The following is a 16,089-nucleotide window of genomic DNA, read 5'->3' as shown; positions in this document are numbered from 1 at the left end:
TCCTGGTGCGCAAGGAGAGGGGATTAAGAGCGCTGCTTACAGGAGCTCCAGAGACGGGCGCGAGCCGCGGCTAACAGCGCGGACCCCAGAGACGGGCATGAGACACTAAGGCTGCTGCTGCCGCCACCAAGAAGCCTGTGTGCGAGCACAGGTCACTATCCACACCTCCCTTCTGGGGAGCATGTGCAGCCCGCCACTGCCAGGGTCCCTCCAGGGACAACTTCCCCGGGAGAACGCACAGCGCGCCTCAGGCTGGTGCAACGTCATGGCGGCCTCTGCCACCGCAGGCTCGCCCCACATCCGTACCCCTCCCTGCCCCCGGCCTGAGTGAGCCAGAGCCCCCGAATCAGCGGCTCCTTTGTGAGTGTGTATGTGTATGCTTCTGTGTGAGATTCTGTCTGTATAGCTTTGCGTTCACCATTTGTCCTAGGGTTCTATCTGTCCGTTCTTTTCAGTTTTTTTTTTTACTTCTTAAAAAATTTTTTTCTAAATAATTATTTTTTATTTTAATCACTTTATTTTCTTTTATCTTATTTTATTTTATCTTCTTCCTTCCTCCCTTCCTCTCTTTCTACTTTTTCTCCCTTTTATTCTGAGCCGTGTGGATGAAAGGATATTGGTGCTGCAGCCAGAAGCCAGTGCTGTGCCTCTGAGGTGGGAGAGCCAACTTCAGGGCACTGGTCCACAAGAGTCCTCCCAGCTCCACATAATATCAAACGGCAAAAATCTCCCAAGGATCTCCATCTCAACACCAACACCCAGCTCCACTCAACGACCAGCAAGCTACAGTGCTGGATACCCTATGCCAAAAAACTAGCAAGACAGGAACACAACCCCACCCATTAGCAAAGAGGCTGCCTAAAATCATAATAAGTCCACAGACACCCCAAAACACACCACCAGACGTGGACCTGCCCACCTGAAAGACAAGATCCAGCTTCATCCACCAGAACACAGGCACTAGTCCCCTCCACCAGGAAGCCTACACAACCCACTGAACCAACTTTAGCTACTGGGGACAGACACAAAAAACAACGGGAACTACGAACCTGCAGCCTGCAAAAAGGAGACCCCAAACACAGTAAGATAAGCAAAATGAGAAGACAGGAAAACACACAGCAGATGAAGGAGCAAGATAAAAACCCACCAGATCTAACAAATGAAGAGGAAATAGGCAGTCTGCCTGAAAAAAAATTCAGAATAATGATAGTAAAGATGATCCAAAATCTTGGAAGTAGAATAGAGAAAATGCAAGAAACATTTAACAAGGACCTAGAAGAACTAAAGATGAAACAAGCAACAATGAACAACACAATAAATGAAATTAAAAATACTCTAGATGGGATCAATAGCAGAATAACTGAGGCAGAAGAACGGATAAGTGACCTGGAAGATAAAATAGTGGAAATAACTACTGCAGAGCAGAATAAAGAAAAAAGAATGAAAAGAACTGAGGACAGTCTCAGAGACCTCTGGGACAACATTAAATGCACCAACATTCGAATCATAGGGGTTTGAGAACAGGAAGAGAAAAAGAAAGGGACTCAGAAAATATTTAAAGAGATTATAGTTGAAAACTTCCCTAATATGGGAAAGGAAATAGTTAATCAAGTCCAGGAAGCACAGAGAGTCCCATACAGGGTAAATCCAAGAAGAAACACGCCAAGACACATATTAATCAAACTGTCAAAAATTAAATACAAAGAAAACATATTAAAAGCAGCAAGGGGAAAACAACAAATAACACACAAGTGAATCCCCATAAGGTTAACAGCTGATCTTTCAGCAGAAACTGTGCAAGCCAGAAGTGACTGGCAGGACATATTTAAAGTGATGAAGGAGCAAAACCTACACGCAAGATTACTCTACCCAGCAAGGATCTCATTGAGATTTGATGGAGAAATTAAAACCTTTACAGACAAGCAAAAGCTGAGAGAGTTCAACACCACCAAACTAGCTTTACAACAAATGCTAAAGGACCTTCTCTAGGCAAGAAGCACAAGAGAAGGAAAAGACCTACAATAACAAACAAAACAATTAAGAAAATGGGAATTGGAACATATATATCGATAATTACCTTAAATGTAAATGGATTAAATGCTCCCACCAAAAGACACAGACTGGCTGAATGGATACAAAAACAAGACCCATATATATGCTGTCTACAAGACACCCACTTCAGACCTAGAGACACATACAGACTGAAAGTGAGGGGATGGAAAAAGATACTCCATGCAAATGGAAACCAAAAGAGAGCTGGAGTAGCAATTCTCGTATCAGACAAAATAGACTTTAAAATAAAGACTATTAGAAGACACAAAGAAGGACACACATAATGATAAACGGATCGATCCAAGAAGAAGATATAACAATTGTAAATATTTATGCACCCAACATAGGAGCACCTCAATACATAAGGCAAATACTAACAGCCATAAAAGGGGAAATCGACAGTAACACATTCATAGTAGGGGACTTTAACACCCCACTTTCACCAATGGACAGATCATCCAAAATGAAAATAAATAAATAAACACAAGTTTTAATGATACATTAAACAAGATGGTCTTAATTGATATTTATAGGACATTCCATCCAAAAACAACAGAATACACATTTTTCTCAAGTGCTCATGGGACATTCTCCAGGATAGATCATATCTTGGGTCACAAATCAAGCCTTGGTAAATTTAAGAAAACTGAAATTGTATCAAGTATCTTTTCTGACCACAATGCTATGAGACTAGATATCAATTACAGGAAAAGATCTGTAAAAAATACAAACACATAGAGGCTAAACAATACACTACTTAATAACGAAGTGATCATTGAAGATATCAAAGAGGAAATCAAAAAATACCTAGAAACAAATGACAATGGAGACACGGCGACCCAAAACCTATGGGATGCAGCAAAAGCGGTTCTATGAGGGAAGTATATAGCAATACAATCCTACCTTAACAAACAGGAAACATCTCGAATAAACAACCTAACTTTGCACCTAAAGCAATTAGAGAAAGAAGAACAAAAAAACCCCAAAGTTAGCAGAAGGAAAGAAATCATAAAGATCAGATCAGAAATAAGTGAAAAAGAAATGAAGGAAACAATAGGAAAGATCAATAAAACTAAAAGCTGGTTCTTTGAGAAGATAAACAAAATTGATAAACCATTAGCCAGACCCGTCAGGAAAAAAAGGGAGAAGACTCAAATCAATAGAATTAGAAATGAAAAAGGAGACGTAACAACTGACACTGCAGAAATACAAAAGATCATGAGAGATTACTACAAGCAACTCTATGCCAATAAAATGGACAACCTGGAAGAAATGGACAAATTCTTAGAAATGCACAACATGCCAAGACTGAATCAGGAAGAAATAGAAAATATGAACAGACCAATCACAAGCACTGAAATTGAAACTGTGATTAAAAATCTTCCAAAAAACAAAAGCCCAGGACCAGATGGATTCACAGGTGAATTCTATCAAACATTTAGAGAAGAGCTAACACCTATCCTTCTCAAACTCTTCCAAAATATAGCAGAGGGAGGAACAATCCCAAACTCATTCTACGAGGCCACCATCACCCTGATACCAGAACCAGACAAGGATGTCACAAAGAAAGAAAACTACAGGCCAATATTACTGATAAACATAGATGCAAAAATCCTCAACAAAATACTAGCAAACAATCCAACAGCACATTAAGAGGATCATACACCATGATCAGGTGGGGTTTATTCCAGGAATGCAAGGATTCTTCAATATATGCAAATCAATCAATGTGATACAACATATTAACAATCTGAAGGAGAAAAACCACATGGTCATCTCAATAGATGCAGATAAAGCTTTCGACAAAATTCAACACCCATTTATGATAAAAACCCTCCAGAAAGTAGGCATAGAGGGAACTTTCCTCAACGTAATAAAGGCCATGTATGACAAACCCACAGCCAACAACATCCTCAATGGTGAAAAACTGCAAGCATTTCCACTAAGATCAGGGACAAGACAAGGTTGCCCACTCTCACCACTCTTATTTAACATAGTTTTGGAAATTTTAGCCACAGCATTCAGAGAAGAAAAGGAAATAAAAGGAATGCAAATGGGAAAAGAAGAAGTAAAGCTGTCACTGTTTGCAGATGACATGATACTATACATAGAGAATCCTAAAGATGCTACCACAAAACTACTAGAGCTAATCAATGAATTTGGTAAAGTAGCAGGATACAAAATTAATGCACAGAAATCTCTGGCATTCCTATACATTAATGATGAAAAATCTGAAAGTGAAATCAAGAAAACACTCCCATTTACCACTGCAACAAAAAGAATAAAATATCTAGGAATAAACCTACCTAAGGAGACAAAAGACCTGTATGCAGAAATTTATAAGACACTGATGAAAGAAATTAAAGATGATACAAATAGATGGAGAGATATACCATGTTCTTGGATAGGAAGAATCAACATTGTGAAAATGACTCTACTACCCAAAACAATCTACAGATTCAATGCAATCCCTATGAAACTATCGCTGGCATTTTTCACATAACTAGAGCAAAAAATTTCACAATTTGTATGGAAACATAAAAGACTCAGAATAACCAAAGCAATCTTGAGAATGAAAAACAGAGCTGGAGGAATCAGGCTCCCTGACTTCAGACTATACTACAAAGCTACAGTAATCAAGACAGTATGAAAAAAAAAAAAAAAAAGACAGTATGGTACTGGCACAAAAACAGAAAGATAGATCAATGGAACAGGATAGAAAGCCCAGAGATAAACCCACACACATATGGCCACCTTATCTTTGATAAAGGAGGCAGGAATGTACAGTGGAGAAAGGACAGCCTTTTCAATAAGTGGTGCTGGGAAAACTGGACAGGTACATGTAAAAGTATGAGATTAGAACACTCCCTAACACCATACAAAAAAACAAGCTCAAGATGGTTTAAGACCTAAATGTAAGGCCAGAAACTATCAAACTCTTAGAGGAAAACGTAGGCAGAACACTCTATGACAAAAATCACAGCAATATCCTTTTTGACCCACTTCCTAGAGAAATGGCAATAAAAACAAAAACAAACAAATGGGACCTAATGAAACTTCAAAGCTTTTGCACAGCAAAGGAAACCATAAACAAGACCAAAAGACAACCCTCAGAATGGGAGAGAATATTTGCAAATGAAGCAACTGACAGGATTAATTTCCAAAATTTACAAGCAGCTCATGCAGCTCAATAACAAAAAAACAAACAACCCAATCCCAAAATGGGCAGAAGACCTAAATAGACATTTCTGCAAAGAAGAGATACAGATTGCCAACAAACACATGAAAGGATCTCAGCATCACTAATCATTAGAGAAATGCAAATCAAAACTACAATGAGCTATCATCTCACACCAGTCAGAATGGCCATCATCAAAAAATCTAGAAACAGTAAATGCTGGAGAGGGTGTAGGAAAAGGGAACACTCTTGCACTGTTGGTGGGAATGTGAATTGGTACAGCCACTATAGAGAACAGTATGGAGGTTCCTTAAAAAACTGCAGATAGAACTACCATATGACCCAGTAATCCCACTACTGGGCATATACCCTGAGAAAACCATAATTCAAAAAGAGTCATGTACCAAAATGTTCATTTCAGCTCTATTTACAATAACCAGAAGATGGAAACAACCTAAGTGTCCATCATCGGATGAATGGATAAAGAAGATGTGGCACATATATACAATTCAATATTACTCAGCCATAAAAAGAAATGAAATTGAGTTATTTGTAGTGAGGTGGATGGACCTAGAGTCTGTCATGCAGAGTGAAATAAGTCAGAAAGAGAAAGACAAATACCATATGCTTACACATATATATGTAATCTAAGAGAAAAAAAAATGTCATGAAGAACCTGAAGCAGTAAGACAGGAATAAAGACACAGACCTACTAGAGAATGGACTTGAGGATATGGGGAGGGGGAATGGTAAGCTGGAACAAAGTGAGAGAGTGGCATGGACATATATACACTACCAAACGTAAAATAGATAGCTAGTGGGAAGCAGCCGCATGGCACAAGGATATTGGCTCGGTGCTTTGTGACAGCCTGGAGGGGTGGGATAGGGAGGGTGGGAGGGAGGGAGACGCAAGAGGGAAGAGATATGGGGACATATGTATATGTATAACTGATACTTTGTTATAAAGCAGAAACTAACACACCACTGTAAAGCAATTATACTCCAACAAAGATGTTAAAAATAAAATAAAAATATGAAGGCATATAATGTGGAGTAGAAAAAAGTATAAAGGTGGAAAAAAGAGGTGGAACAAAAATAAAAAGTGGGAGTTGTAGGCAATGGCAAAGCTGCATTTCCAACAGAATTCAAGTTGGGAGTGAGTGGCAGGAAACGACAGGAAGGGTATTGACTAGATTGAGGACAGAAAAGATGTAGGCATACAAAAAGGATAATGATGAAAGATACAGAAGAGGGTCAAAGGGTTTTAAAAAAAACACATTTATAGTAACAGGACTCCAATATATTTTAAATTATTTTATATTGATTATTTTAAATGAGAACCCTCCCCCCAAAAAAATTAAACAATCCATAGTCCATACTGCTGTCAAGAAATAACCTTGTTAAGACATACACCTTATGTGTTTCCTTGCATACACAGATGATAAACACTTAAGAGAGAGGTCCTTTAAAACCTCACTCTAATTATTCTTACCTATTTCCTTATAATTTATACATGTCACATTTTAAATTTTTTAATATGTTCCAAAATTCAAGATTCAACAGAGTATATACTGAAAAGGCTCTCCTACCCCTGGTTCGTTAGCTATCCAGTTCCTTACCTAGAAGGTAACCAATATTAGCAATGTTTGTGCTTCCAGAAATACCAATATTTTACATATATACAAATACAGGCAAATTTGTTTTAGGTTATTTCTCCTTTTTATATAAATGATAACATACTATAAATACTACTTATGGAATGTATCCTGGTATTCCCACCTTCACAAATGCTGTTCTTTATTCCTGCAATTTTCTTGTTTCTGCACCTTGTGAACTGTATACATACCCTCCACTGCCCAGTGCACAACCTCTTCTCAATAGCGTTTGACTACCCAAGACGAACACGGCTGCTCTCTTCTGTGAAGAGCCTCGTACACACTCTCTTACAGTGAAATTATAACATTTAACACATTATATTTTACTTATCCATTTCACTCCTGTCTCCCCCATTATATTTTAAAAACATAAATTTAAAGGCACAAGGTGTGATTCATCTCTAATTCCCTCTCACCCATACCCAGGATGTAGAATATATCTACACAGAGAAGTCATGAAATAAATTATATGCTAAATAAACATCACACTTAATAACAAAATATATGAGTCATATTTCCCAATATCAACATTTCCTTTCAGAGGGCAATTGTCAGGTCACATATCTAAAGAGAGCCAAACAAACTGTTGCATGAAAAAACACAACACAGATGTTTTCTTATCGAATTCTACAATTTGCCTAAAACTTTTGCTACCAAATACAAGCTCTGCCTTGCTGTCATAATAAGGCAAAAAGCTTTAAAGGATAGTGTGTATTTTGCCTGGTAGGTGTGTGAGATGTTCAATTACTCTGAATAAGTGAGTCTAGGAAAACTAAAGGTAGAGGATTAATATAGATACTCAAACAATTTAAAATTCAAACAATTTTTTCAGAGTTTCAAATTCCTGTCCCACATTTTATTTTTAAAATGGAGAATAAAATTGAGCATGTTTCAACTAACCTTTCAAGTGCCTCTAAAATTCTGCTAAAGAGTATGCAAACGAGTAGTAAAAAAGAAGAAAAGCATCAAGAAAGAGAAGAAAACCCAACAACCAGGACATCCCATATGCTGAATATCGACCTGTGAACAATTAGAGCTTACTATAAAATATAATTAAAAGCAATATAAAAAGCATGTTTAGAACACTTTTAACAAACCATTGGTTCTTAATTGGCTGACCCCAATTATCCAGAAAGCTCACATTATATTCAAAATGAATCATTTCTGTAGGCAGTTTTTAACTGTATTTGTAAAATAACTCAACCTAGTGTGCACAATAAAAAGACTAAGAGTCAAAGACAAATACTGTAGTGAATAAATACTTTTTACATCATAAAAATAAAAATTTACTGAAAATGTGTATCAAAAACTCCTGCCACTGTAATATTACTGTGCTAACATATTATTAACAGAAGTGTAAAACCTCAAAACAGCAAAATTAACTAAATAAGACTACCTAACAACACCAAAAAACCCAAATAGCTCTTTTGCATTAGCTACACTAATTTTCTGTGTCTTTCCAGTCAATTTTATGAGGCACGAAATGTATCTGTGAGGTCCATATGCTTTGTTCCCAACACTAAGTGATTTCTACTACTGCAAATATTAAAATAGTTTCAATAATTGTGGGTAATCCAAAAATAAACGGGAATTAGTACTGTATTGTTCCAAAATGATTTTATTTTAACCAAACTCTTCAATGCAGTACAAAACTAAAATGACCTGCTTCAATCTATTGGGAGTTTCCTAATTATTAAACCATAGAAAAATGAAAGGAGATTATAAGGGCTCTATTTTCAGTCTTTTTAAAAATCTAAACTAAAAGCCCATATATTTAACTATATGTGGCCTCTAATAAACATAAACCAGCATATTCATTTAGAAAGTAAGAGACAACTGTAACATGTTAAAATGTGCTCCTTCAATAGCATCTGATATCAAATGCTTCCACTTCCTTATAAGCACTGATGCAAAACCAAGGTAAAGATCTCAAAACAAATGAAATCTAAATTCGAATTTTGCCCATGGGAAAGGATGCTGTTCAGCAATTTAAACCTTAAGTAGTTTTAAGATCTAAATAACAGCAGGATAATCAAATAATATGCTCCTTCATAATGACCTGTACACGGAAACAATCAGGATATGCATCCTTCACCTCAAAGAATAAATCTGCTATGGTTTTAAATGCATTGTATCAATATGTATTATAGTACACATACTTCTAAGGTAGGGAGTTATCATTACAATACATATTCCATAATTAGGAGATGCATTTATAAAGAAAAGAATGATTCGGAAGAAATTTCTTTGGACGGTTGTGCAATTTGTCACCATCTCTTTTTACTGCTGGTCATGAATGAAATTCTAGCGTCTACTATGCTGAACTGATAAAGCAACTGTGACTGAAAATATCCAAAATGGAACGAAAGAGGTGGGGGCGGAGACAGGAAGAGAAAGAAGGGCCGGGTCTCTCTTCAATTGCAAACACAGTTGAGAAAACAAAAATAACACCATGAAATAGATTTTGTATGCAACTGGTAAGGGGCGACACGCATCAACACAGGATGCATGCACACGCACCGACCCACGACCTACAAAACAAGAGGGCTCCGCAAAACCTTCACAGGAGAGAACTGCGCTAGTTCCCCATTTATTTACTCATCAGGTTAGCCTTTCAGACGTAAACCCCTTAAGTCTCTAAGGCAACCCTGGGAACTGTGTAGCCAGTACACGCTCTGCAGAAGCTCGGTTCCTTTCTAGAAAAGCGAGAGCTGACGCGCAAACACCTGGGCGGGAGGGGAAGAATTTCGGCGCGTGGGAAGCAAAGGAGTGCCCGGGGCACCTGTTAAGGCAGGGAGGCGGGGAGGATGGGGTCTGGGTTTGGGGAGAGGGACTGGAGCTGAATCTCTGGGGATGAGGGGCGTTGGGCCCGGCCCTTCTGATGAGCCTGTGCTTGGGATTTGGGACCGCGAAGGAACCGGGCAGCAACCTCGAGGGGGGCGGGAAGCATGCCCGGTGGGGTCACCGTGAAGAGAGGACAGGGCAGGAGAAAGGGCAGGAGAAAGGGGCCGCGGGGGGCTGCAGAGTCTTTCGGGTCGAAGCAAGCGGGGACAAGATTGGGCTAAGGGGGCAGGAGAGGCGCGGGGAGCCGACGCAGGGGAAACACACAGAAGGGCCAGGCTGGAGGGGCCCGAGCCTCGGAGCGCCCAGCGAAGGGAGGGCGAAAGCTCACCTGATACTCCGGATACTCAAACATGTAGCTCATACTACACTTGTTTTCCTCAAAGCCGAAGAAGACGTCCCACAACCCCAGGGTCGCCATGAAGACCATGAGGGCATAAAACGCCAGGTTCCAGAGATTGACGGAGTGGAGGAACATGGTGCCGCCGCCGCCGCCGCCGCCGCCGCCGCCGCGGGATCCCTAGCCCTGACTCAAGGAGCCGAAGAACGCCCGGCTGCCAGCCTGGGAGCTAAGTCCAAGCACCGCGCGCGTGCGCGGATGCCCGGCCAGCCCGCGGGCTCGCCGCGCAGTGCGCCTGCGCGTAGCCTCTCTGCTCACCTCCCGCCTGCAGAGAGGGAGGCGGCGTTTGCTGGGGGAGCGCGAATGAGAGGGCCGAGAAGGGAGAAACCGAAGTGGGCTGGGTTGGAGGGTGAGGGGAGAGAGGGAAGGGCGCGAGGAAAAGGAAAAGGAGAAAGGGGAGGGAAGGGCAATGAGAGGCTGGCTGGAGGGAAAGAAGAAGAAGGGGGGGGCGGAGGGTACTAGCGAAGGATGGGCGGAGCGCGGGGTCCTGCAAGCGAGGAGTGGGAAGGGCTGGGGGTGGGCGTCGGGGGCGCTAACCTGGAGACGAGGAGGCGATTAATGATGGTGAGCCAACCGGGAGGGGAGACATCAGAGCCCGGAGACCATCAGCTGTCACGTCGCGAACACCTCTCCTGCGCAGCTTAAAAACCCTAACCGTTCCATTTTGAAACGCCTCAGGCCTCCGCGATTTCGGTTCTCCCAGCGGTGGTGGAGCACATTCACAGCTCTCTGGACCAGTTAGCTTAAACAGGAAACAAATGGCTTTTTCCTTCCCCTCTTTGACCGCCGACGCCGGCCCACTAGGTAACAGCGCTTAAAAGCACGGACTCTTTAAAAACCACCAGCAGGTCGACGAGATTCTGGTCTTGGTATAAGATGAAAGCCTGAATCACAAAAAGCATCGTTAGTCTTTAACGTTACCAAATTTTTCATTAACACTGATGCTCCCGATAGTTACTGCGTGATCCGTTTATCGCTGACTTGCCTTACTCCTCAGAATCTCCTCCACCTCTTTGGAAATTGGTTCCACATTAACATGTGGAGGCAAATTCGCTCAAGCTTCCACTCAGACTCTCTCAAGTGACTTAATTCATTTAGATGAATTTCGGTTTGGTGTTGCACAAAAAGGGGGTAAAAAGCAGCTCAAAAACCATTCACTATCACATATAGCAGCTTCAAAACAGTGTCTGTTAGGAGTTAGAAAGACACGGTAGCACCCTCTAAAGCTGACCCAACAGCAGATGGGGTGTGTGCGTGTGTGTAGCTAACTGCCGAATTCTTCTGAGGATTATTTTTGGCACTGACTGAATTTCATTTCCCTTGGGCTGATTTTCTAGTAATTTTTCTGTGCACAGGAAATTTGGCTGATACATAAAATCAAATAATTTTAAAAATAAAAGGAAGCTTATAGTTTATCTCATAGGATACTGTGATGTTCAGATATGAGAGCACCTGGGGTCCAGGGTGGAATTAGGGAGGAGTTTGTGCAGGGCATAAGGAGTCATTTGAGAAAGGATTTAAATTATACATTAAAAAGGGAATACTCAATAGTCTGGGATCTCAAGAACATCACAGGCAGGATGTTTGCGCCTTGTTTCCCCTAGCGTATCACGCTCAGCACAAATAAACCAAGGGTGAAGCTACACTCTCATCTGTTTATCCCAGTGTTTCTTAAACTTAATGTACATATGAGTCACTTGGAGATTCTGTTTTATAAAGCAGATTCTGATTCAGTTTGGAAGTGGGACCCAAGATTCTGCATTTCTGACCATCTCCTGAGTGATGTTAGTGATGCTGGTCAGTCAAGTGCACTTTGAGAAGCAAGGATTTTATCCTTCCCGAGGACTCTGCTCCGTGGAGAAACCCCTGAACCTGAAGATGACAGAGCTTACTGTTCTGGTGGCTTTCATGAGTTGTGGTAACCTGCTGCCTTGATGGTACACTCAGAAAGGAGTAGGAGAGAGACTCAATGGACTCTATGTTTGTAATTGTTCTATCACTACCTTTTTACTTTCTTTTTTCCTATTATTATCCCCCTCCTGGCTTCACTTCATTTCATGTCTAACCTAACCCAGAGCATCACTTAACCACCCTCTGCCAGTGCTGTCGACTTCCTGAACTCTTGTCTTTCAATCCTACTCTGCTTATAAACGTCCAACCCTGGGTCAATATAGTCTGGCTCTGAGCTCTGACACCAGTGTATCTGAGCACTGCTGGAGAAAATGACACAGTCACTTGAATTACTGTTCAGAAATACTTTTATATGTTTCTGGTCAACTCCCTCTCCTAGTCCTCAAACCACCTCTTTTTAGGCTGCCTACACCATCTTTTCTTTCTCTTTTAGCAGATTATCAGTACATAATTTTATCTTCATATTCATATTCACAGTGATAATTTTGATTTTCAGGTGCACATTCTTTCAACTCTTCATTTCCAGGTTCATTATCTCCATCCAGTCCTAATTCAGTTAATACATCTGAAGTGCTTGGAACAATGCTTGGCACATAGTAAGCATTAATATTATTACGATGTCGTTAGAGGACATCAAAAGCAAATCCCTCTAGTTGTGTTTTAGTTCCCATTCCTTCCTTTCTCTTCAGGAAATTCGTTCTATCAGGTTAAAGTCTCTGTCAATCTCTCTAATTCTTTTCTCTCTCCCCTGAAACATATAAGTATGCTTAGATCTTATTAATTTTATTTTTTCTTCCAGTTTTATTGAGATATAATTGACACAGCACTTTTAAGTTTAAGGTGCACCCCATAATTACATATATCATGAAATGATTTCCACAATAAGTTTAGTGAACATCCATCATCTCATATAGATACAAAATTAAATAGAAAAAAGTGTTTTTCCTTGTGATGAGAACTTTTAGGATTTACTCTCTTAACAACTTTCATAGGTAACATACAGCAGTGTTCATTATATTTATCATGTTGTATGTTATATCGCTAGTACTTATTTATAACTGGAAGTTTATACCTTTGGACTACTTTTGTCCAATTCCCCTTTCCTGTACCCCAGCCTCTGGTAACCACAAATCTGGTCTCTTCTTCTGTGCGTTTGTTTTTGAAGTATAATTGATCTACAACACTATGTTAGTTCCTGATGTACAACATAGTGATTTGATATTTCTATACATTTCAAAATGATCACCACGATAAGTCTAGTTACCATCTCTACCATACAAAGACATTATGTTATTATTGACTATATTCCCTACACTGTACATTTCATACCTGTGGCTTATTTATTTTGTAACTGGAAGTTTGTACCTCTTAATCTCCCTCACCTATTTCTCTTATCCTTGCACCCCACCTCCCCTCTGGCAACCACTTGTTTGTTCTCTGTATTTGTGGTTCTGTGTTTTGTTATGTTTGTTCATTTGTTTTGCTTTTTTAGATTCCATATGAATGAAATCATACAGTATTTGTCTTTCTCTGTCTGACTTATTTCACTTAGCCTAATACCCTCTGGGTCCATCCATGTTGTTGCAAATGGCAAGATTTCATTCTTTTTTATGGTTGAGTAATATTCCATTACATATATATATATATATACACACACATACACACATATATGTGTGTGTATATATACATATATATATACACACATACACACATATATGTGTGTGTGTGTGTGTGTGTGTGTGTGTACCACAACTTCTTTATCCATTCATCTATTGATGGGAACTTGGGTTGCTTCCATATCTTGGCTACTGTAAATAATGGTGCAATGATCATAGGGGTACAAATAACTTTTTGAATTCGTGTTTTTGTTTTCTTTGGATAAATACCCAGGAGTGGAATTGCCAGATCATAGGGTGGTTCTATTTTTATTTTTTGAGGAACCTCTATACTGTTTTCCATAGTGGTTGCACCAATTTACATTCCTACCAACAGTACCACAACCTCACCAATACTTGTTTGTTGTCTTTTTGATAATAGCCATTCTGACAGATGTGATATCTCTTTGTGGTTTTGATTTGCATTAGCTCTTATTAAAATAAAAAGAAAAATCCTCCCTGCAACTATTGCCTGTAACTCTTGCCTTCTCATCTCAGTCAGGGCTTTTAAAGGTATGGCTTTTTAAACTTAAATTAATGCAACTTTCATAAAGGAAATGACCATATTATAATTATTTGACAATCACCCGTCGACTGAAATATTTAATAAATTCATTAATATATCAGTTTTTTAGGAAACATTTTAGATTTGCTTAAGCTCCCCTTGGCTTTTGTCTGTTTTATTTACAGGAAGCAAAAACTGTCCTCTCAACACATGGTAACCACCCCTGTATTATCTAGTTTTGAATACAGGAAGAAAGAATCATGCTGTTTGGTGTGGGAATCTATTTTCTTTCTAAAATTAATTTCAATAAATTATACTGATCTCAATGTACTACACTCACACTATAGGTTTTTAAATAGGCTTTATTTCCTCTTTTTCTTAAAAAATATGTATATAATAGATTGGCTCTTAGAAACTAAGATTTATTGCCCTCAATTGTTTAAAACTTTTTCTCAAACGTGTTAGTTTTTACCTCCTAGTACCTTATATGTAATAGGCATTCAATAATATTTGTATTTTTTGTTTGTTTGTTTGTTTGTTTTTTCGGTACACAGGCCTCTCACTGTCGTGGCCTCTCACGTTGCGGAGCACAGCCTCCAGACGTGCAGGCTCAGCAGCCATGGCTCACGGGCCCAGCCGCTCCGCGGCATGTGGGATCTTCCCGGACCGGGGCACGAACCCGTGTACCCTGCATTGGCAGGCGGACTCTCAACCACTGCGCCACCAGGGAAGCCCCAAAAAGATGAATGTGGGGTTTTTTTGGGGTTTTTTTCCGGACTTGCAGGCTCAGCGGCCATGGCTCACGGGACCAGCCGCTCCGCGGCATGTGGGATCTTCCCCGACCGGGGCATGAACCCATGTCCCCTGCATTGGCAGGCAGAACTCTCAACCACTGCGCCACCAGGGAAGCCCTGTTTTTAATTTACTTGACAATAACTCAGATTCTATGAATTACAGTCATAAAACCTCACCTTCTTCTTTGATGCTTCAAAGCTTAAAAAGAAAACATAATGCCAGCAACTCTGTGGCTGCCAGCTCTGTTTCCAAGGAAACAGAGAATAGATCATCAAAAACAAAGTAAGGATTTTTAACCTGATTACCCTTTTTTCACCAGTTCAGTCTCCATTGCTGCAAAAGGAAAGGCAACATAAACTCAGCCTTGCAATTCAGATTCTTGATTCTGTTTGTGCGTCTCTTGCTATTAAAAGCAGGCAAAAAATTTAATCTCTTGGGTTACATGTTGGTTTTCTCCTAGAGAGTTAAACTCATTCACAAGGATGAAGAATACCTTTTGAATATAAAGTACTATGTACATTTGCTGAATAACAATATGTTTTTGCATCAAAACTGTCAAATGTTTAAAATATTGATCTCAGATTTAACATTTCTTGGGCATAATATAAGTAAGTAATGAGAATTTCTAGGAAAAGGATAAAGACTTCTAGGATGAAATGTTTTATTTAAAGAAATAAGAAAGAGAGAGAGGACAGGATTAAAAAAATGATAGGAGTCAAGGGGGAAATAATTGGATTTCCATTCAACAGAGCAAAATACCATTATAACATTGTTCTTTGTTCTACATATTTGTATCTACTGTGGATAAAAATCATGATCTGGAACAATATAGATAGCTATAGATAACAAAATTTTGATTTAGCATTGTCATATTACCTAGTGGTGCTATGTGTTTTATAAAAGCAGTATTCCTCTCGAATCAACACATTTTGCATCTTAAATTTACACAGCATTATGTGTTAATTATATCTCAGTAAAGCTGGGGGAATAAAAAGCAGTATTCCTCTATTTAAAAATGTAGTTAAAGGGCTTCCCTGGTGGCGCAGTGGTTGAGAGTCCGCCTGCCGATGCAGGGGACACGGGTTCGTGCCCCGGTC

The 16,089-nt window shown here is 39.7% G+C and overlaps 1 protein-coding gene across 2 annotated transcripts in view; it reads right to left on the bottom strand.

The window, feature by feature from the left end:
- PGAP1 (post-GPI attachment to proteins inositol deacylase 1) overlaps nt 1-10,215 on the bottom strand; it is a 74,519-nt gene extending 64,304 nt beyond the window's left edge. For both annotated transcript variants that reach the window (XM_060152398.1, XM_060152399.1), the window contains exon 1: nt 10,058-10,215. In XM_060152398.1, coding sequence (XP_060008381.1) covers nt 10,058-10,204 — 147 coding nt within the window. In that variant the 5' untranslated portion in view covers nt 10,205-10,215. The remainder of the gene's footprint in view (nt 1-10,057) is intronic.
- Between the last annotated feature and the right edge of the window lie 5,874 nt (nt 10,216-16,089).

Source organism: Lagenorhynchus albirostris, chromosome 6 (genome assembly GCF_949774975.1).
Source record: "Lagenorhynchus albirostris chromosome 6, mLagAlb1.1, whole genome shotgun sequence".
Lineage (NCBI taxonomy): Eukaryota > Metazoa > Chordata > Mammalia > Artiodactyla > Delphinidae > Lagenorhynchus > Lagenorhynchus albirostris.
This window is presented reverse-complemented; position numbering and strand designations above follow the sequence as displayed.